Source organism: Miniopterus natalensis, chromosome 2 (genome assembly GCF_054644295.1).
Source record: "Miniopterus natalensis isolate mMinNat1 chromosome 2, mMinNat1.hap1, whole genome shotgun sequence".
In the NCBI taxonomy this organism is placed as follows: domain Eukaryota; kingdom Metazoa; phylum Chordata; class Mammalia; order Chiroptera; family Miniopteridae; genus Miniopterus; species Miniopterus natalensis.
This window is the reverse complement of record NC_142082.1, coordinates 154,693,693-154,715,916: the sequence shown is the minus strand read 5'-3', so window position 1 is coordinate 154,715,916 and position 22,224 is coordinate 154,693,693. Positions and strand designations below refer to the sequence as shown.

Sequence of the window (22,224 nt, the reverse complement as noted above, 5' to 3'; positions counted from 1 at the left end):
TTATTCCCATTACAGTCTGTTAGGAAGTCTAATAGATGTTAGACTTCCAACATCTATTCAACAAAATGACCTGTGTTGTTCCTCTGTCCTTGTCACTGATGTACCCTCCATGTGGACACATGCTCCAGGTGTGCTCTCAGACCTGCCTGTGCACCTCTGTGGGACAAAGCTGGAAAATACTCCCAGCCTTGACTTCCAATACAAACACCTAGTGAAGGTGCATAAACCCAAAGGATTCAGTGCCCTAAATGTGAAAAGAGCACTCATGGAAACACTTATGTGTGATAACATCAGAAGATGCTCTTCTTATTTTGATCCCGATACAGAGAATCTCTGGCTTAGAAGTTACTTAAAAGTGAAGGCTCTGTGTACATCAAAATACCTCTTCATTTTTTTTCTTGGGAGAGGAGAACATAAGGTTAGATTATAGTTGAGCCTAGATAGTACCAAAGCCATGCATGTTTTACAGAAATACAGATTTTAAAGGATAGATCAGTATACAATAGGATTGAAATTGAACACTTTATAAAATAGATATCAATAGATGTTCAAATGAATAAAAGATTATGAAGATTAATAATTATTTTCTCAGCCTGGCCGGCATGGCTCAGTGGTTGAATGTTGACCCATGAACCAGGAGGTCATGGTTTGATTCCTGGTCAGGGAATCAATGCCTGGTTGCAAGCTCGATCCCCAGTGGGGGGCATGCAGAAGGCAGCCCATCAGTGACTCTCTCTCATCATTGATGTTTCTATCTCTCTTTCTTCCTCTCTCTGAAATCAGTAAGAACATATTAAAAAAATTATTTTGTCAGAGTTCTAGAGAAAAGTTTAATTGAAATATTGAACACAGTCTCCAGCTCTACTTTTATTTCTCTCCTCAGCTGCCTGGTTGGAGAATTGGATTTCCTTTCTGAGTTAGGTGGTACCCAGAGGTAGGCTATGCTTACATTACCATGGCTACAAACACTATTGCATTCTAGTTAGGCTCTCCCTTTGACAGTGACTCACCCAGGCAACAGTGACCTAGAAAAGAGAGACCAAACCCAGTTGTCCATGCATCCTGGTGCTGGTGGCTTCTTGAAGATAATCCTCCTTTTCTTTAGTTTTCAACTTGAGTTCAACTAGCACTTTTGGCTTATTGTTTTTTTCCGATAATAATGATAGCTACCCAGTCTGGGACACGTGGTCATAAGCAAAGCAGCTTGACCTTAGAGGGATGGTCAGATTCAAAGCCCAAATTGTAGAAGGCCTCTAGGGCAAGTTATTTATCAAGAGGTTGAAAAATAATTTTTTATTAGCTATTTGGGAAGAGCCTGAAAGCAGATTTAGATTCTGATCATTATTGTAATGATGGCATGTTATGCCTAGATAGTATAAAGTCATAATTGTCACTTTGGGTTTTATTACTTTTAAAACTCATATCTCAGTTTGTAGAACTTTCACATTTGCCTTGCAGTGTCAGTGTGCCCCACTTCACTTTTTAAACAGTCTTTTCTTCTATCTAGAATAATTGCTATTCAGTGAAGAGATACAAACATGTTTTTTATGAACACTGATGAATTTTTTATCTCAAAATTAAACAGAAGGTCTCTCATTTTGTTGACACCTTAGATGTTAGGAACCATTGTACCTTTTATAGGTTCTGTGTTGAATTTGGCATATCCAGCTATGCCTGACGAATGTTAATCTTGATATTTGCCTACATCGCGTGTTCTGTTTACTCACTAGCGGCAAGACTAGTATTGGGTCATGAGTAACGTCGGTGTAGACCATCCAAATCTAAATGTGATTTTGTGCTTTTTGGGGAAACCTGATGTTGAAATCACTACACCCTGCATTCTTTTTATGCATGAGGATCAGTCAGGGCCGGAACAAGTTAGAGACTTACCTGTTTCAACATGGAACTGGAATTCTGATGTACTGCTGCTTCTTGCTCCGGCCCATCCTTGGATTAGGTTGTAATGCCCATGGGACACTGGCCTTCTGTGAATATTCCTCATCAGGGAAGCATTCTTCAGTTCTTCTATCTCTCTGGTTACATTCCGCATCACCACTGCTTTCCCATGACTCTGACTTCCTTATAGTCATCGTGGGTGTTTCCACTTCCCCTTTGCCCATTTCAGAGGCTTAGCATGGATCATTCTCACCATTTGGTTCTGCTACATACTTAGTAATCCTTAACCTTTACTGAGTATTTACAATGAGCAGGTGTCTCAATGCTTTACATGGTATAATTCACCGAATCCTCAGAAACTCTATCAAGTAGATGCTATTATTTTTTCACATTTCAGGTGAGGAAATTGAGACACAGAGCGTTTAAGTACATTGCCCAAGGTAAAGGTTGCAGAGTAAGTAGCAGAACCAGGATTTGAACTCAGGCAGACTAGCCTCCAGAGCTTTTATGCTTTTAATTTTTCCTCAATGCTTGCGCTTAGGCATTTGGATGTGGTGCCTTTCTGTGAAGTGCTGTTGTTTACAGTTGAACTTCTGCAGGGAGGGAGTTTGGCATACTGGCCTACTTTAGGCTTTGAGAGACTGAGCTCCTTCGCCTAATGATTGTGTGATCTTTGGCATGTCTGTCAGTCAGAGTTCAACTGGGAGAGCAGAACCAGTAGGAGATCTGTATACTAAGAGATTTATTGTGAGGAATTGACTTATGCAAGTGTGGAGACAGGCCCGGCAATACTGGAATCCACAGGGCAGGCTGTCTGGAAACCCAGGCTGGCACTCTTGGGCATAGGCTGAAGAGTCTGTCCACTGGTGGAGTTTCTTCTTCAGGGAAGCCTCTGCTCTGTTTTTAAGGCCTGTCAATTAATTAGCTCAGGTCCACCCAGATTATCTAGGATATTATCTAGACTCTCCCTTATTAAGGTCAACTGATTGTGGACTTTAATCACATCTACAAAATACCGGCACAACACCAGTTAGATTAGTGTTTGACTGAGTGAGGACTGTAGCTGAGCCACAGCAAAAAGACCATCACAGCAAGTACTTCATTCTCTGACCTGTTTCCTCATATGCTAAGCCACCACCATAGGGTCATTGTGAATACTGTATAAAATAAGGTATGTAAAGGGTATAGTGCTGGCATGTGAGGATTCAGTAAAAGATTGTTTTATTGGTGGCAGTGGTGGTGGGCCACAGCAGTAGTGGCCGTGGCCTCATCCACAGGAGTGACTTAACTGCCGTTGTTGCCACTCTCCTTCCTGGTCATTCTGGTTTACAGCAGTGGTTGGCTTCCTAACTGGTATTCTTGCCTGAAGTCTCTTCCTCAAGGCTATAATGGAAACTTAAAATGCCTCACTACTCTCCAACTTTGAAATAAATGTCTTAAATTTAGACATACTATGTTTATAGCTTTCCTCATTGTATCAGAGAAGTACTGCAATTCCCTCCCCCAAAAGTGCCCCCACACCCTCGCTTGCTAAATGCTAGTGAGAGGGCTCCTTTCTCCAGTGGCATTGATAAAAACCAGATACTTTTTAGGATTTTCACTAAATATTTTATAGGAATTTTTATCTTTAAGGGCAAAACTAGTTGTTGTTTTTTTCCCCAGATCCAAGCAGATATTTAAAAGGCAATACTTAATTATAGTTGAGTCAAGTAATGAATAAATCAACGAAGAAAATCTTCCCGTTTCCCACCCCATCAGATGAGAAGCAGTGTGTGCACACATGAGTGAACTTGAGAACTGTTATTGTCTATAGGGATATCCTCCTTGGCATTGACTCACTCAGGCATGTGAGTGGGCCATATAACCTCAACACTTCAACATTATCTACTAGATTTTATTCACTGATATGAGTAAATTATACCATTTCCCAATAATTTGGCTCTTCCCCTCCATTTCACTGCGCCACCAGCAGTGCTCAAGCCGTTGGTTAATACCTGGAACTCCAGAGTGCACAGGTGGCTCTCTTAGATTTTAAGTTCCATGAAGGAGCAGCCTCTGTGGTCACTGTCGTATCCCCAGCCCCTGTAGCACAGTGTCTGCTTCATAATGGCCTGAAGAACAAGTACCGATGGAGTGATGTGCAGGACATTATAGGACCACAGTTGGTAAGTTTCACTCACCAGGTGACTGTCTCAATAGGGAAATAGACTGGCTCTTTTCCTACCATCTCCTTTCTACCTAATTGTGCTGCGAACTGGAGAACTAGCTGGTTTTTGAGTTCATTCTGAAGTTTCGAAGTCATAAACTTCCTATCTTTCTATGTCCAGCTTCTCTCATTGACATCCGTACAGTTGGTTTGTGTTCCACCCTGAATGCCATGCCCTCGAGAGCAGACATGGAGCGCCTTGGTCTAGACTGTGCAGGAGGTCCCGGCACCTGCTCATTCTAAGGCCATCGTTAGCACATGTCTGGTGGGAGTGATATGAGCAAACCTCATCTTACCTCATTCATACTCTGAGATACATGTGGCTTTGCATTGGGCAAGCCTGGGAAATACCTGGTCCCTCCTTACTTAGTAGGAAGAATGTGTCATATAGGTAACCAGATCCCTTCTGGCTCATTTAAGGCCATGAGGCCCAGCAGCCATTATTGCAGGGAGCACAGCTTAATCCCTGACGCTCTCTGACAATCCTTGCTTTGTCCATAGTCTTACTACTTTCTGCAGCCCAAACCAGTTCAGTTTTCCCATGTGCTGAGTGGTTGAGTCCCTTCTAACCATTCTTGTCTCATCCCTTGGGTCAACCTTTTGCTTTCCTCATGTAACTCAGTGTCTTAGGCATCTACAGTGGCTCATCGACAGTGGACTCATTTTTGCTGGACTATAGTTACTTACCATCACTAAATTTTTGGTTTTCAAATACATTATTTTATTTGATTCCCAACACAAACAAATGGGGTTTGCAAGAAATTACTATCTTAAAGAAACAGTCTTGGATGTGTTAAGTGACTTGTCCAAAAAAACAACAATTTGCAGTGGGTAGACCAGACTAAAAGGATTTTTCTGGGCAGGAACTCTCAAAAGTTAAGAAGCAAAGACTACTTTCATATTTTAAGAAAGTAACTTAAATGCTTATGTTGAACGAATTGTTTTTAACAGTTACTCGGAGGATAATTTAAATTTTATGTAAATTTTAGCATATAGCTCAGTACTGGCAATGAAAGTAGGTAATGGGAGAAGACTTTTTAAGTTGTATGAAAAATGTATTTTTCCACCCAGCTGGCATGGCTCAGCGGTTGAGCATTGACTTATGATCCAGGAGATTTCTGTTCAATTCCCGGTCAGAGCACATGCCCTGGTTGGGGGCTCGATCCCCAGTGGGAGGCGTGCAGGAGGCAGCTGTTCAATGATTCATCATTGATGTTTCTATCTCTCCCCCTCACTTCCTCTCTCTGAAATCAGTAAAGAAATATTTAAGGGAAAAAAAGAAAAATGTATTTTTCCATCCTTGCATTGCACTTCTGTGAATGTGTGTGCAGGTGTGTATGTTGTATATGTTTCAAACATAATTTCAAACTCTAAATTTGAACCCCTTTGCAATTATGAACCTAAATCAAGTAGCTACTTGGTCTCCCCTCCTTCTGACTGCTAAACAGCTGCTTATTTCTCATGGTTTATTTCTGCCCTTGAGGAGTTGATACTAAATGGTAGACCTTTAAAATATTGGAGGTCGATTACCATCGCCAGGGAGATGCACACCCAGTGGAGCAAGATTTGATGCTAATCTCATCTAAAATGAAACCACAGACTTCCTTTGCAGAAACAGTCACAGACAGTATCCTTGTCCAATCTGAATTCGGAATTATTTCACTGAGTGTTAAATAACATATATTACATTCGTCATTGGGAAGTGACCCAATTTGGCAACGAAAGACAGTATCAAAATATGAAATTATAACCTCCAAAATGAGTTATATAAAAGCAGAGCTAAGTTTCAATTTCTAACACATGGTCTCATCTTCTAAATAAGTATTATGTGGAGGCTGAAAGTAAACTGGAAGGTTAAAAAATAAAATCTTTATACACCTGAAACTAGTAAAGTGTTATATACCAGCTTTACCTCAAAAATGAAATCTTTACTCTTTAAATTATGAGTCACCTTCTAGCAAACAAATCCACTCCATGAAGGTTGGATTGTTTCCAAAGAATAGATCCTTTCATCCAGAACTAGTTAGTTCCACTAACCCGTATTTTCCTTTTATTTACAGAAAGCTCTGTTTTGAACACACTTGTACTGACATAGCTAGACTTGAGGGAACATAGCTAATTATGGGGCAATACTTCACTGGTTAGTGAACATAAAGACCTTTAGAGCCTCAGATTTTGATTTTGTGAAAATATTATTCTGCCTGCCTGCAGATAGTCCATTTTACATTTTAAAGGTTAATAAGGAAATAGGATTGAAACATGTGGAGATCATGCCCCCTAAAATGAGAGGCAGAAAAGAAAATCTTCATTTTATTTCTGTTTTGAACTTCTGTCGGGGAAAGAGTGTCCTTGCATGAATGTGTGCTGGAGGGGTTGGAGGGGTCTGGTATTTTATATGCCAGAGTGTGCTATGGTTCAATGCTAGTGAATTTTTCCTATTGAATTGCTATCAATAAGAAATTCCCATTTTTCTGTGGAGACAGATGGTGTTCTGCCATTCAAAATCTATTAGATAGAATGGAGTCTAGGAGTTGGGACCAGAATGAATCTCATGCGGTATTTGGTGATTCCAGATAGGTCCCATTTAGAAGTCTTTGGATATCATTAATAGAAAGTTAATTCCCAAGTAGCCGCCAGTCATTGGTAAAATTATTCTTACTGCTTTATTGTGCGACCTATTATCCCTACAGAAGACTGTAAAAATTTTGTGTGCTGTTTAAAGAATAAAAACAAAACAGTTATCTGTGAACTTGCAGCCAGGCTAAGAAGTAGAGCATGAACTCATTATTTATCCCTGTGTATCCCTCATGGTTTTCTTTATCCCTCTGAGGGTTTTTTTAAAGTATGTTTTTATTGATTTCAGAAAGAGGAAGGGAGAGAGAGAAACATCAATGATGAGAGAGACATTGATCGGCTGCCTCCTGCACACCTGGCAACCTGGGCCCTCAACCTGGGCATGTGCACTGACCGGGAATCAAACCGCCACCTCCTGGTTCATAGGTCGACACTCAACCACTGAGCCACGCTGGCTGGGTGAGAATTCTGACTTTTGCGTTAACTGTTCCCTTGCTTTTCTGTATAGTGTGGAAATCTATGTAGATATTGCTAAAAAAACATTGATCAGTTTTACCAATTTAACTTAAAAACAATTTTATAACATGCTGTGCTTTTGGCTGTGACTTTACTGCCCACCATTATTTTGAGATTCATTCATGTTAATATCAGTACTTCATTCATTTTTATTGCTGTTAGTCTTCTATTCAGCGGATAACAATTTATCCATCTGTTGCTGGAAATTAATTTCCAGTTTTTTCAGGTTCTAATTTTTGTTGTTCAATGATAAGCAGTCCTGTTAATGCATTTCTTATAAATGTCTTCTAAGATGCAGTAAGAGTTTCTCCATGTACCTAGCAATGGAATTCTGAAAAATGTTGTTTGCATGTGTTCAGCTTTCTTAGGTAATGCAAAATGGTTTCCAAAGTGGTTGTAGCGACTTACATTCCCACCCACAAAGCATGAGCGTTCCATTCCTCCACACCCTCACATTTGGTATCATCAGTCTTGAATTGTAGCTATTGGATGGGTATGTAGGAGTATCACTATAGTTTACTTTGGATTTTCCTGAATTAGTAATGAGATTGGGTATATTTTCATTTGTGTGTTGAGAGTTGTAATTTCTTTTTTGAAGTGCACATTAAAAACTTTTTTTGAGGTTTCTATTGGGTTGCTGGCCTTTTTAGTGCAAAGGCATTGTTTGTATGGTCTAGATATTAGCCTTTTGTTGTTTACACATGTAACAAATATCTGACTACTAGTTTCATTCTCTTTACAGTGCCTTTTGATCAACATTAACTTAATTTTAAGGAGGTCAAATCGATCAATCTTTTCCTCTATTGCTTTAACTTTTTATGTTTTGGGAAATTCTCTCTACACCAATAACAGACATATTCTCACTCCTTTAGAGTCTTTTCTATTATATTTTTGCCCTTCACATTTAGGGCTTCCATTCAACTGGAATTGGTTTATATTTGGTATAAGGTAGGGGGGTCAGTTTTATTCTTTTCCATAGAGAAAACCAGTGGGACAAGGACCAGTTATTAAAAAGCTGGTTTCTTCACATTGATCTGGAATTTCACCTCTGACATTTAGCAGATTTCCATATACATATGTCTAGGATCTATATTTCTTTACCTTTGGTCTGTCCATTCCCCATTGGATATTGCCAATACCATACTGTCTTACAATGTCTTGATATCTAATAAGGAAAGTCCTCCAATGTTTTCCTTGCCTTGTCATGACCCATTGTACTTCCATATGCATTTTATATTCAGCTTGTGGAGTTCCACCAGGAAAAAAAATGCTCACTTTGGCAGGAATTGCACATCTATTTTAGGAGAATTGACATCTTTATGATATTGAGGCCTCCAATCCATAAACATGGATTTGGATGCATTGATTGGGATCTTTTAAAATATTTTAAATAATATTTTTATAACTTTCTCCATAAAGATCTTATAGATTATATACCTTTCTATATATATCTTTTTATTAAAGATTTATTCTTTCGGTACTCTGTATTTTTTGAGGTTATTATAAATTGTATCTTTTTTAAATGTCATTTTGCTATTTCTTGTTACTGGTGAACAGAAAGCAGTTGATTTTACATACAGCCAACTTGTTCTACTCTCTGATTTTAATAATTTACCTCTTGGTTATTTGGGTTTTCTACATACTCAATAATGTCATTTCCCAATAATAGCAAAATAAATTATTTTCTTCCTTTCCAATTTTTATATTTTTTCTTCCCTTATTCCACTGGCGGGTGTTCTAAAATAGTACTGAAAGGCGGTAATGGTAAAAGGTGTTCTTATTTCTGATTGCAAAGAGAATGCTTTCAAAATTCTTCAAGAATATCTCTGTGTTGATATAATCATATTTTCCCATTAATTTGTTATTGTGGTAAATTATATCCATTGATTTACTAATATTAAGCCAGACTTGCATTTCTGGGATAAAATTATCTTGGTCATGATGGGCTATTCTTTTTATACATGTATGAATTTTGTTTGCTGATATTTTGTTAAGATTTTCGTATCAATATTCATGAGTGAGATAGGTCCATAGTTTTCATTTATTGAACTGCCATTGTCAGGTTTTAATATCAAAATTATATAAAAAAGAGTTGGGGGCCAAGGCATTCTATACTTTTTCTATACATTGGAATAGTTTGTGCAAGAAAGAATGTAGGAATATTCAGCTTTTTATTTTTATTTTTAAAATTGGTTTTTAGTGAGAGGAGAGGAAGAAACCTCGATTTGCCCATTATTTGTGCATTCATTGGTTGCTTCTTGTATGTGCCCTGACTGGAGATCAAACTCACAACCTTAGCTTATTAAGAAGAGGCTCTAACCAACTGAGCCGTTTATTTTTGCTTCTGTTTTGTTAGTTAAAATTCTCTGGGAATTTTTTCATTATTTTCAAATCTTTAGAATAATATTGTTCATGAAATTTTATTATCTTTTAAATTTCTAAAGCATCTAAAATTGTGACTCATGTTTATTCCTATCTTTATTCGTTTATGCCCTCTTGCTTTTTCTCGTGAAAAACCTTGCCATATGTTGAGCTTTTTTTGACCTATACTCACTTGTATTCTATTTATTATTATAGTATTCTAATGATTTCCTTTCTTCTAATTATTTGAATTTGTTTTACTCATCTGTTTCTTATTTCTTAAATTATTAGCTCATTAAATTTCAACTTTTTTTTTTTTTTTTTTTTTTGGTTAAACATTTCCTCTAAATAGTGCTTTCACTGTGTCTAAACATTTTCATGTGTGATATTTTTATTATTTAGTTCCAAATATTTTATAATTTTGCATTGAATTCTTTCTTGTACCATGAGTTATTTGTGTATTTCTTTATTTCCTAAGGTACAGGGTTTTTTCTAGTTATCTTTTTATTACTGCTATCTAATAATTACACTATAGTCAGAAAATGTTTTAAAATATGTATATAAGTCTTTTGAAATTGTTGAGATTTACTTTGTTTTTGGTGCAATATATTGTCGATTTTTATAAATGCTTCATGGGACTCTAAAACAACGCTGGATTTTGAAGTTGCCAGGCATAATGGTCTCTATATGTTTATTATATCAAGCTTGTGCATTGTGTGGATTAGATCTTCTATCTCATTATTTCTGAATGCTCAAGCTCTCAGTTACTGATAGAGGTATGTTAAAACTCTCCTGCTATTGTAGATGGATTGCACTCTCCTTATAAATATTGCTTATATATTTTCAATCTATATTACAAGGTACAAATGAGTTTAAACTTTCTACATGCATTTTAGTATGAGAAGGAGGCTCACATTTGGGCTATAGATTATGTTTAGTTTAGTGATTCTGATTTTTATATTTCATAAAACATGTAAGAAACCACACTTAAGACAAAAAAGATTTTACTGTCATATTTATTAATTCAGAGTTTAACATGTTCTTGTTCCTTGACGTTGTTAAGTCATTTCTGGGATGCTTCAAAAGAAATGATCAGAAGATAAGAAGCTTTTTGTACCACAGTACATGTTTGTGATGGTGAAAAAATAAAAACATAAATCCTATCAATAGAAGACTCATTAAGAAGCTGTGCACATCTACATGATGGTATATTATGCAGCCATTAGAAGAATTTGTAAAGAATTTGTCATAATACTGTAAAATTATCACAGTGATTGGTAAATAAAAGCAAAATATATATGATGATTTCAACTAATGATAACTATTTGGAAATTCTGAAAGGAAATATCTCTAAATAGTAACCATTGGTTTGTGAAAATTGGTATCCCCCTTCCTTTCTACTTTTTTTGTGTGTTTTCCACAGTATTCACTTTTTTAACAATTAGATTGAAAAAAAACACTTTAAAATATGGACTAACAAATACATTTCTAATACTTGAATGTACATAGTTATTCTTTCTAAGTTATTTGTTATTTAGTTGATATTTTTAAGATAGAAAAACCATTTCAGACGTGTGATATGGATATATATATATATATGAAGTAAAAGTTAGTTTAAAATTAGATATCTTACTGTGCTTGATCTTTTTATCTCTCACAGGTGAAGTGTTGATAGAAGACAACCAGTTCATTGCTCCCATGGTTTCCAATCATATGAGCTCATGGACGAAACCAACAGCTATTGGATCCTTCAGCCCACACATGACAGAGTTTCCAAGAAAACGAAAAGGAAGTGATTCAGATCCATCCCAGTAAGTGAATTTGTTCCTTTTGGCCCATTAAATCTTTGACTCTAGGCAAAAAAGGAAAAAGATTACCTTTTAAATGATTATGTTTAATTACATGGTAACACTTGGATAAGGGCAATTATTTATCCATCCAGCTGCCACCTCTGTCTAGACTGACCTGGTACTTTTCTGTCCAACTCTGAAGGTTGATAGGCATCCAGGAGGGTCAACTGGAGCCTGAAAGACATAGCAACCTAAGGTTAATTTGCTTTATGTTTATGGTCGCAGCGGGAGATTTGTCTTCCTCATTGAAATACTAAACCATGAGAACGTCTCCCCGCATGTTTGGCTTAAAAATAACAATGACCAGTTTGCTTCTCACCTTACTCATCATTGATATAATAACTAACCCTTGGTTACCTGTGGCCAGTTTAATCATATAAAACTCTTAACTTTCCATATTTATTAAGCCAAATAGATAATAAAATCAGCATTGAGAATACTTACTGTCTCCTTGTTGTTGCCTAATGCTACTTGCAGCCCCAACTATCCTTTAATGACCTCTCCAAGCTGGGTTTATATGGTGAAAATAATAGGACAGAATAAGTATAACAATCTAGAGCGATTCATTTTAGGCTGGGACTTTAAATAAAGGTGAAACCTGATGATAGTTCTCCATTCTGAGTAGGGACAAGATGAAGACATAATGAAACATCCTAGCTCTTTTTATCTTGGTTCTTCCCGATATACTTTATAATTTAGCTTCAGTTTGAAAGACAGCAGAATCAGTTATTCAAATGTAAGAACCAATGCGCTTCCCAAGCCACATATCAATGACTTGAAGATTATCTACTGTTTTCACTTGTCTATAGTCTTCTTCACGAGTGTGAACGACCATAAGTATCTGCAAATGACCAAGTGGCAGTCTATCTAGTACAGTTTGATGTTTTACGTTTTAAATCACTGGTAGTGCCTGCTTACCCTGAGCTAGAAGTGACTGTAGCCCTTTTTATTCATTTTTCTTTAGAAGCATGAGCACTTTCTTAGCATCTAAATAAGTTTGTGGCTGTTGAAGTGAGAGCATGTCACGTAGGCAGCATGGTCGGGGCGCTACAGTGGTTTGGGGAATAAATGGGGTCAGTGGTAGGACAAATATTAGTTTAGAGCCATGCAACGTACTGACAGATAATGATGTTTTCTGGCAGAAAACAACACTCAAGATTATTTAGCCATTGCCCAGATTTTAGAAAGTGAAGAAACTAGGACTCAGAAATGTGAAGTGGCTTGCCCAGCATTCTACATGGTGGCCTGCCAGGTTGTTGGTGTGGCACCTCCTTCATTCTACTCTATCTGGACAGGGTAGGGTGCTTCTGGCACTTGAAGACAGTCAGGCTGACCGTTTCCCAGAAGACCTGGGTAGTGAAGGCATCTTTCCTTCCAGATCAGGAATTATGACAGAAAAAGTGGTGGAAGAGCTTTCTCAGAATCCCTTTTACTACCTCCTTTCAACAAGGATAGAAGCAGCAACATCCAGTGGCAGCGACAAGTCCTGTGCTATCATTTAACATAATTCCTGCCTGAAGAGGGCAGGGGGAAGAAACCCCTTGCCCAATTGCTCCTTGTCTCTCCCAGTTTGTCTTCTTTCTGCCCCAATCCTTCTTTCATCCATTTTCCATTGCAATGAAATGATGGATGTCAAAGTACTTTATGGATTTTACAAAGTACTAATTATGTAGCATCTTTCCTAGAGACTCAGGCATGAAAACCAGTCAGTCGATATGAAGTTGATTTTATTGATGGAGCCTCAGAGCATTGGATAATTATAAACAAAGAAGAATGTATAAGAATGTTCACCCTTTCTTCACTGTTGGTTTTGAATGGAGAGCCAGTTCTTTTAAAGGTTATTGATGAAGATTCCATAGAATGTATTCATTAAACATTTATTGAGTACCTACTGTGTGACACCTAGTAGGCTAGGAGGGAAAGATACAGATAAGACACAAGAAACTTGTACAAATGGGAAAGATACAAATAGTTATTACACACCATAGAGATCCTGGGTATTATGGCAACAAAGAAAGTTGGGGATTTAAATAATACTGGGATCAGGAATGAAGGACAGCTTCCTGGAGATGTTGAGGCAAGCTGCATTTTAAATGAATAATGGAAATGTGCGATTCAGAGCAGGAGTAGAGAAGATGTTTTAGGTAGAAGGAATAGCTGCATAGAAGCACAAGGTAGAAAAGCACACTGCTGATAGAGAAACAAGTAGAGTAGTGGAGGGCGCACATGGAGAAGGGTGAGCTATGTGATGTGAGGGATAAGCATGGACTAGGTCCTGAAGCTCTGCTGAACAGAAGAATCTGGAAATTATCTTGACTGCAGTAAGAAAGCTGGAAGGATTTTAAGCATAAGAACTTTTCTTCCGATTACATTTCTTAAAATTGCTTGCCTTCATACTTTAAAAACTTTTTTATTGTAGTAAAATATATGACATACAATTTGCCTTTTTAACCATTTAAGTGTACAATTCAGTGGCATTAGTCATACTTAATGTTGCGTAACCGTCATCATCTCAGTCTGAAACTCGGTGTAATAATTCTCCATACCCCCTCCCCCCAGCCCCTGGTAACCTCTGGCCTACTTTCTAGTTCTCTGAATTTGCCTATTCGAGACATTTCATGTAAGTGGAATTATACAGTATTTGTCCTTTTGTGACTGGCTTATTTCACTTAGCCTAATGTTTTCACGTTTCATCTGTTGTAGCATGTATCAGAACTTCATTCTTTTTAATGGTTGAATGACATTCCACTGTTTGTTTTATATCATATTTAGTCTCTCCATTCACCTGCTGGTGGACATTTGGGTTGTTTCCACCTTTTGGCCATTGTGAATGGTGCTGCTGTGGACAGTGGTGTGCAAGTGTCTGAGTCCCTGCTTTCGATTCTTTGGGGTGGTATACACCTAGGAGTAGAACTCTGGGTCAGATGGTAACTCTGTGCTTAGTTTTTGAGGAACCACCAAACTCTTTTCCACAGTGGCTATTACCATTTTACATTCCCACCAGCAGTGTGCAAGGGGATATATTCTGGGGGTACACAGGCCTAAACACAATAAAGGGAGAAGGGGAATCTGACCCAAAATGTGAGAAGACCTGGCCATAAAGTGGGAGTAGTATCTCGGAAACCAACGGAAGAAAGTTTCAGAAAGAAGGTAGCAAAAGTGGCAAATCTGGAGAATGTTTTATTCCAATTTTATTTGTCTGTGGTTGATCCAGGGAGCAGGCCCACATTTCATTCAAAATGCAATACAAGCAGTTTCCAGGGAAAGCTTGCACTGTTTCAATGATAATGTGATATTCATTATGCCATTATAAAATTTTTGGTTAAGCCATCAGGTATTTTAAAAAGAATAACTTTATTTCTATTACAATTACATTCTTAATATTGGCATGGGACAATTTTTAACTAGGGCACCAATTATTGTCAGTTAACATAGTTTTTGTTACCCTGGCAGGGATGATGTGCTTGTTAGCTCATCTAACAAGCTCATGTTAGGAGAACAGCTCATGGAGACAGTAAAAATCATTTCAGGTCATTAGGAGCTCAGGATAGCATTGATAACTAAAGACTTAATAGGAATTAGGTTGATTGGACTTAATCTCACATTTATTCCTCTCAAGGATTATAGAAAAGCTGTTTCATATAGTTGGATAGCTTTTTTGTAGAATGGAAGATGGTGAAAAGTAAAAATGAAGTCCTTCAGGTGCGTCGAACTGTTGAGATGGTCCATGGTGGGTTGAAAAGGTCACATATGGAAACTGTTAGCCAAAGCCAAAGGTGATGTCGAGAAAATGGATTCATGAATATTAGGTTTTTCTCATGTTAGTTGTGAGAAGTTGTGATGATCAGCTACCTGTTACCTTTCTTTACTATCTGTTTGGATAACATTTTGGCTTATGTAGCTTTAAATTTTTCTTAGAGTAGCTGTTTATTAAAAACTATTATTTTCTTTCAGCACTGGAGAAAAGCTGATTCATGTTGTAAACAAATCTGAATTACTGATGAGAAACGTCTGATTATTAGGAAACCACTTTCATAAACTTTTTGTCAATTGTTTCAATATCAACAAAATTTTTTTTTATATCTGGTAACATGGCCAGATCTCAGCTTTGCTTTTTCTCCATTAATTGTGTTTTATTGATATAATTCTACCAAACACTGACACGATTAGAAGTGGCAGTAACAGTATACAGAATTAAGAGCCAGAGTCCTGATAAATTATCAAGCAGAAATTAGCCTTTTGGGTAAATAGGCCTTTCCTTAATAAAATCCCAATGGCTATTTCTCCTTCCTCTGAGTTTTCTAGATTCCACCATTATCATTCATTGTTCTCACCTCCCTCTGAACCCTAGCTCTGAGAGGGAGCACCCCTTCTTCTGCTGTGCATTCCTAGAATCAGGCATCTCTGTCTGTTGCTACTATCTATTCTGGTGGGTGATATTGGTAGAAAGAAGAGGTGACCATTCTAGCAAGAAGGTAACTATAACATTCTTTCAATCATAGAATTTTAATCTAAAAAATTGCTCATGAAATGCCAAAGTATGAGCAGATAACTAAGTTTTATGCAGACATACATGTAATCTGCATTCCATCCAGTTTACCCAAAAGTACATATTTTGTTCCAGGAGTGGCATCGCCCAGAGCGAATGGTTGGGGAACGGGGGGGAAGGAGGCTCACTCCCTCTGTCTCCATCAGTGCTTCTCCCCACTTCTATGTAGAAAAATTACATTTTCCTTCGTGTAATTTAAACTGACTATAAAGGCAGGTCTCCTACTTGCCTTCTTTCCCATCAGGTTGTCTCCCCTAATTTCTTCTTATATAGAAATTATGGAGTTGTCATGACCCAAGTGTTGGAGGGGAAACAGACAAATGTTTACAGTTAAATGTGAAAAGTTAAATAGCCTGATTCTGAGAACCTAAGATACACATCCCCCTACATGTTATCTGTGAAAAATGTCTTACCAGTGGCACTTTCCTGTTAAATTGGCAGCATTTTCCTCTCCTTATAATGCATTAAATAATAGTACATCTTACAATTGATGGTGGCTTAGACTTGATGAAATATAGTAGTGGCATAAAAGGTCAGAGGTGGCTCTGAGAGGGAAGTGATTAATTGTGCAGTAGTCAAAGAAAGCTTCCCAGAAGAATAATACCTGAGCTGGGTTTTGAAGGAGTAGGATTTTTCCAAGAATATAGAAGGGGAGGACTTTCTAAGCCTAGTAAAGAGCAAGACAGAGGGGATGTGAGATGACGTGGCATGTTTGAGGACTAGCAAGTTGTTTGGTATTGCTGCTGTGTAACATTTGGAGCTGTAGGGAAAAGACATGGGGAGGCGAAACTGGAGGCGACGGGACGAGCCAGGGGATGGAGAAATTTGGGGTGTTATTAGAGAGTTTGGCCATTCCTCTTGGGTAGTGGAAATGCATTTTGGCAGTTTTATGCAATGGGATTAGATGTTTTGACTTATTATAGAGCAATAATTCTGGAAGTAGTGGGTAGGATACACTAGAAGGGGAAGACACTAGAAGAAGGAACATGAGTTTAAAAGGCTTTTTGGGTTAGTACAACGAGCTATCATGAGGGACAGGGTGGGTGGAGAAAAGGCATATTTAAGAAATATTTTAAAAACTGGAATCTACAGGAGTTTGTGGTTATTTGGTGCTTCATGATGAAAAGTCTAGAATGAGTCTAGTGGCTTCACCAACCAAGATAAACCCTATAGAAAGAAGAGCTAGTGGAGGAAGGAGAATTAAAATGGGGTAAATTGCAGAGAATGCATTCAGTTTAGGATTTCTTGAGTTTTAGGATATTTGGGAATCAGTAAGGTGCATAATTCTAGTTCCAAAAGTCAGGAACTGGGTAAAGTATAGGGATTTAATGGTAAGTAAGTAGCTTATGCGTAGTTGTGAGGCCTTTTGAGGGAATGAGATCTCTTAGGGTGAAGCTATAGGGTGAGGAAAGAGTGGTGCCAAATAGGAAATCTTGGGAGACACCAGTGTTTAAGGATAGAGGAAGAGCAGAGTAAAGAGACTAAGGGGACTGAGCCAAGCAGGAGAGGTCGCAGGAGCCAGGGAAGAAAGGAATGTCAGCAGTGTCAAATCCAAGGGATTGCACAAGGTAAGGATGACCCTTGCTAGACAGTTTCAGTGGAGCGGGGATTGTGGAAGGTTCACTTTTAATAGATGGAGAAGTGCCCGGGAGATGAGAGAGTGCGTGGAGACTGCGCACTTTCAGGAAGCTGGCTGAGCAGACAGTAGCAAGGAGGCAAGCCTGGAACTAGGGAAGGGAGGGAAGAGGAGCACATTTGTAGACCCATGAGAAGGAGCTATGAGAGAATGAGGTTAAGACGCTGGTAGTTTAAGCAAATACCACAGAGGCGTGAGCTTTGAATAGAAGGCCCCCATCTCTTCTCTAAGGCTGGAGGAAGCAAGAACACCGCCCACTGGCGCTCGGACAGACGCCTGAGTTCTTGAGGGTTTCAGGAAATAAGGGAGGGTAAGGAGGGACCAAGGGCGGTGGGTGCGGTGAAAGCACCCTGAGCTTTACAAGCGCTCTGCCTGTCCCCAGCAGCTCCTTCCCGGTCCCTGGTCCCTGGTCCCTGGTCCCTGGCAGCACCTGCAGGCCGCGGGTGGGAAGGCAGTGCGGGCCTCCCTCCGCGCCGCTCCGGCAGTGCCTCGGTCACGGCGGGCTGCTGAGAGTGAAATGGTAAAGGAGCTTCTTTTTCCTTCTTAGAGAAGCTCACAGCCAAACCGAAAAGCGGAGGAGAGATAAAATGAATAACCTGATTGAAGAGCTGTCTGCAATGATCCCCCAGTGCAAGCCCGTGGCCCGGAAGCTGGACAAACTGACCGTTTTAAGAATGGCCGTTCAGCACTTGAAGTCTTTAAAGGGTGAGTTTGACGATGGCCTGCCACCTGGCTGTGTGACATCCTCCCTGTCGTCGAGGTTTTTGATTGGTTTGGCTTGTCATTGGCTATTGAGATGCTATACAAAGGTGTCTTTCAGCTTTAGGGGCATTGATGTGATGCTGGTTCATATTCTGTATGCGGAGGGAATGCTGATTTGGATGTCAGGAAACTTGGTTCAACTGAAAGGTTTATCTTAAGCTTACTATGTGTGAACTTGAGAAGTCTTTACGTTTCTACTTGTTTTCCCATGTATAATATGAAGATAGTAATGCCTGCCATGTAAAACTCTCAGTATTTTAGAAGTTCTGAAATGTAGGGTTAATTATTATAATTTTAAGTTATTGGCAGATTTTCATTCTTAGAAAATCTCCTCAAATTCAGCCAGTTTCCATTAAAACTTCATTCAGATTTATAAGTAGTAGTACCTTAAAACGCATCACACCTTACTCTTCTAAGGGATTCTCACATGTATTAGACATTGGATGAAGGTGGTCCATAGCTCTTGCTCCTTGGGTATGCATGGTCATTTCTGACCTGAGCAGTTCCCCAACTTGAGCTTGAATTTTAACTCAAAGTGTGTGTGTGTGTGTGTGTGTGTGTGTGTGTAGTCAAAATAACATCTGGTTTGGGAGTAACCCCAGTCCAACGTGGGAGGCCCTATGGTGGAAATAGAATTGAGTTTTAGATACGGGAATGTTAATGACATAAATTGATATTAAGAAGACCTGGCAGAGGAGTGAGCTGCTGGCCACAGAGGAGACTCTGAAAACTCAGAATTGTAAAGATCTAAAAGATTATAGTAAAATTATGAGCCCCCAAAAAGTATAAAAAAAGAATAAGCAAAGGATGACCAAGGGTCTTATTTAGATCTCTGTCCTCCTACATTGCATGCCAGGAAAGGAAGAATCTGTGTCAGGGAAAAGGAAGTTAGATGGTCAGAATAGAGGGACTCGGCCAGGTCGAGCTAAAGCGGCTTCGACGAGAGCAGTGTTCACCTGGACTGCCAGTGCAGATTGGAGCCCAGACTAAGAGGATCTTTTTTCGTAAGGAACAAAAACATGCTGGCAAATCCGTTCGCATTGAAAGAGGTAGGGGAGGGGGAAGCATATACAAATTAGGAAGTAAAATCACAGACAGCTATTAAAGGCCTGTTTAATAGTAACTTCTGCAAGTTGTAAAAATAGATACTTTAAATCATCTTCCTTAGATCTCCACATATGGTAGAAAAATGGCATGTGGCATGTGCTCTCCAACCTGCTGACTCCGTGCGGATCTGGAGAGGAGGCAGTGGGGGAAAGGAAGCGCATCCCTTGATCCCTTCAGCGCCCAGCAGAGCAGCTCAAGTTTCCAATACTGCCTGGCAGGCTTCCTGTGGGGAGCGTGATTGGTGGTCTTATTTTCATAAGTCTATTGTGAAATGAGATAAATACCATTCTCTTTTACTTACTACTAGGTCTTGCGTCAGTTGCATGCAGTATTACCCTTAAATCTTTTAGCAGTGAACATTGGCAGGCTCAACTGAGGTCACTTGGTTGCAAAGCTAAAATTACCCAATAATTTTCACATTTGCAATGTCCTGAGAGAGGAAGACCTAAGGGAGAAGCCATGAGTCAATCAGCTAATTCAACCAGCATGGACTGAACCATCTACAAGGCTCCTGTTCTATGCTGGGGATATAAAATTGAATGAGGCAAGATCTCTGCACTCAAGGGGTTCACAGCTGGTTGAGGGAGATGGACCCAGGAAGAGATCAGTAAAACCTCTGGGATACATGTTGCAGTGGAGATATGAGTGAGAGGAGAGTAGGGAGGAGACACTGTCTACACCCAGAGAGAATTTCTTGGAACAGGGCATAGATTTTGCCATTGGCCTTTCTGAGCCAAAGTGAAGATGTCAAGTGCTCATCACACGTCCTGAGCAGACCCTGTAGTGAGTGCTGCCACCAGTGAGAGGACTTAAAGCAGTTGTCTGCATTCCAGTGCACTTGACAGAGTGTACCCCCAACTCACCCCGAGACGTCGGATCATCAGAGGGCTGCGTGTGGTGAAATGATTTTTGTGTTTTTTTGCCTTTACTACACTCTGCAGCAGTGCTTCTCAAACTATCTGGGTGAAGGTCAAGAGTTCCCCACCCCTATCCCTTGTAAAAATATAATACAGTTGGTTACTGGAAAAATTTTCATGGGTGGGATGCCACTTGGTTACATTTCTATAATAGTGTCTTAATGCTTATTAATTTCTGTACTCCTCTCATGACAGTTGACTGATGGCATTGGTCTGCAGACCACAGCTGGAGTAGCCCTGCTTGCAGCACGTGCTTTTGGAGAACCTGTGCGCGTTCTGTGTATATGCTCGTAATACCCGGGACAGTAGTGCGTGCCTGTGGGTCCTGGGTTCAAATCCTGGCTCCCTGACTTAATAGCTATGTGACTTAACATTCTGATACTCAACTTCCATATCTGTAAAATAGGCATAATGCATTGGCCTAATAGGGTTGTTGTTAAGGGTAAAGAACAATGCATATAAAAGGTGAGCACAGTGTTTGCTAATGATGGAGGTGGTGGTAAGAGGAGGAGAAATAGTTGTCATTCTGATCATTATTATCAATGTAATGATTATTATTATAATGATCATTATTGTCATTGATTTTTTTTTTTTAACCTGATGAGCACTGTAACAAAAGTGGCTTGTTTCCTTGTTTTTGCCATCAGAAGTCAGTCGGATTTGTTACCCATCCGCCCGTGGCGGGCGTACAGCATGTCAGAGCGTGCAGTTACTGGCTCGCCTCCCCTGGCTCCAGCTCTGCGCTTACTGCCCTCTTTTCTCCTTAGTGTGTCCTCACTCACTCCCCTAGTCGGGGCCCATCCTGCCTGGTTTACACTCTCAGCGTTTCCCTGGCATGCTTCTCCCAACCTTGCTTCGGACCAGACCTGCAAATGTCACTGCCTTGCTCAGGTTGACACTGCTGTACCCTGGCATAGCACGCAGTCTGAGTCTTTTAGCCCTTTCTCAGTGCTTGCTGCTGTGTAGCAGTAACAACAAGAAATCATTTAGGGAATTCTTTGAGGCCTATCTAGAAGGTAGATTCCAAAAGAGATTTTCTTTTGCTTATGCCAGACTCTTAGAGGTGCTACCAGTCTGAAAAAACTTTACCAAATCATACCATGAGGTGTGTTTTTTTATTTTCTGGCTTCGTTTTTACCCCCACCACTTAGGTAATTGGTGGGTTTGGGCTGTAAACCTGTCCAAGAGTCAATTTGTGGTTAAAATTTCTCTTGCAAAAGCAACTTTCCTTGCAGTCCTCAGGAGGAGGGGTTGAAGTTAAGGAGGCTGGGAAGTATAAAAGAGGGAAAATTGATTTACCTCTGAATCACTCTTGCCCAGAGTTATCTGAGAACAGTGCACCTTAGCTTGGTGGACTGTCTCATGCGCCCCCTTCTGGCCATGTGTCAAAGTTGGTGGATGCCCTCAAGGCATCCTGTTGGGGTTTTTTTGTTTGTTTTTTTAAAATATGTTTTTTATTTATTTTATTTTTAAATATGTCTTTATTGATTTCAGAGAGAGAGGAAGGGAGAGAGAGAGAGAAAGAAAGAGAGAGAGACAGAGAGAGAGAGAGAAATATCAATGATGAGAGAGTCGTCATTGATCAGCTGCCTCCTGCACTCCCTCACTGGGGATCAATCCCGCAACCCAGGCATGTGCCCTGACCTGGAACTGAACCATGATCTCCTGGATCATAGGTTGACGCTCAACTGCTGAGTCATAGGTTGACGCTCAACTGCTGAGTCATGCCAGCTGGACAGAATATGTTTTTATTGATTTCAGAGAGAAGAAGGGAGGGAGAGAGAGAAACATTGATTGGCTGTCTCCTGCATGCCCCCTACTAGGGATTGAGCCCACAACCCTGGCATGTA

General features: G+C 39.5%; 1 protein-coding gene across 1 annotated transcript in view; it reads left to right on the top strand.

Annotated features, from left to right (window-relative positions):
- The window catches only part of BMAL2 (basic helix-loop-helix ARNT like 2), a 52,777-nt gene that overhangs the window by 5,915 nt on the left and 24,638 nt on the right, over nt 1-22,224 (top strand). Inside the window, exons 2-3 of the mRNA XM_087814746.1 lie at nt 11,214-11,364; nt 18,136-18,293. Of these exons, the coding sequence (XP_087670872.1) occupies nt 11,214-11,364; nt 18,136-18,293 (309 nt within the window). The remainder of the gene's footprint in view (nt 1-11,213; nt 11,365-18,135; nt 18,294-22,224) is intronic.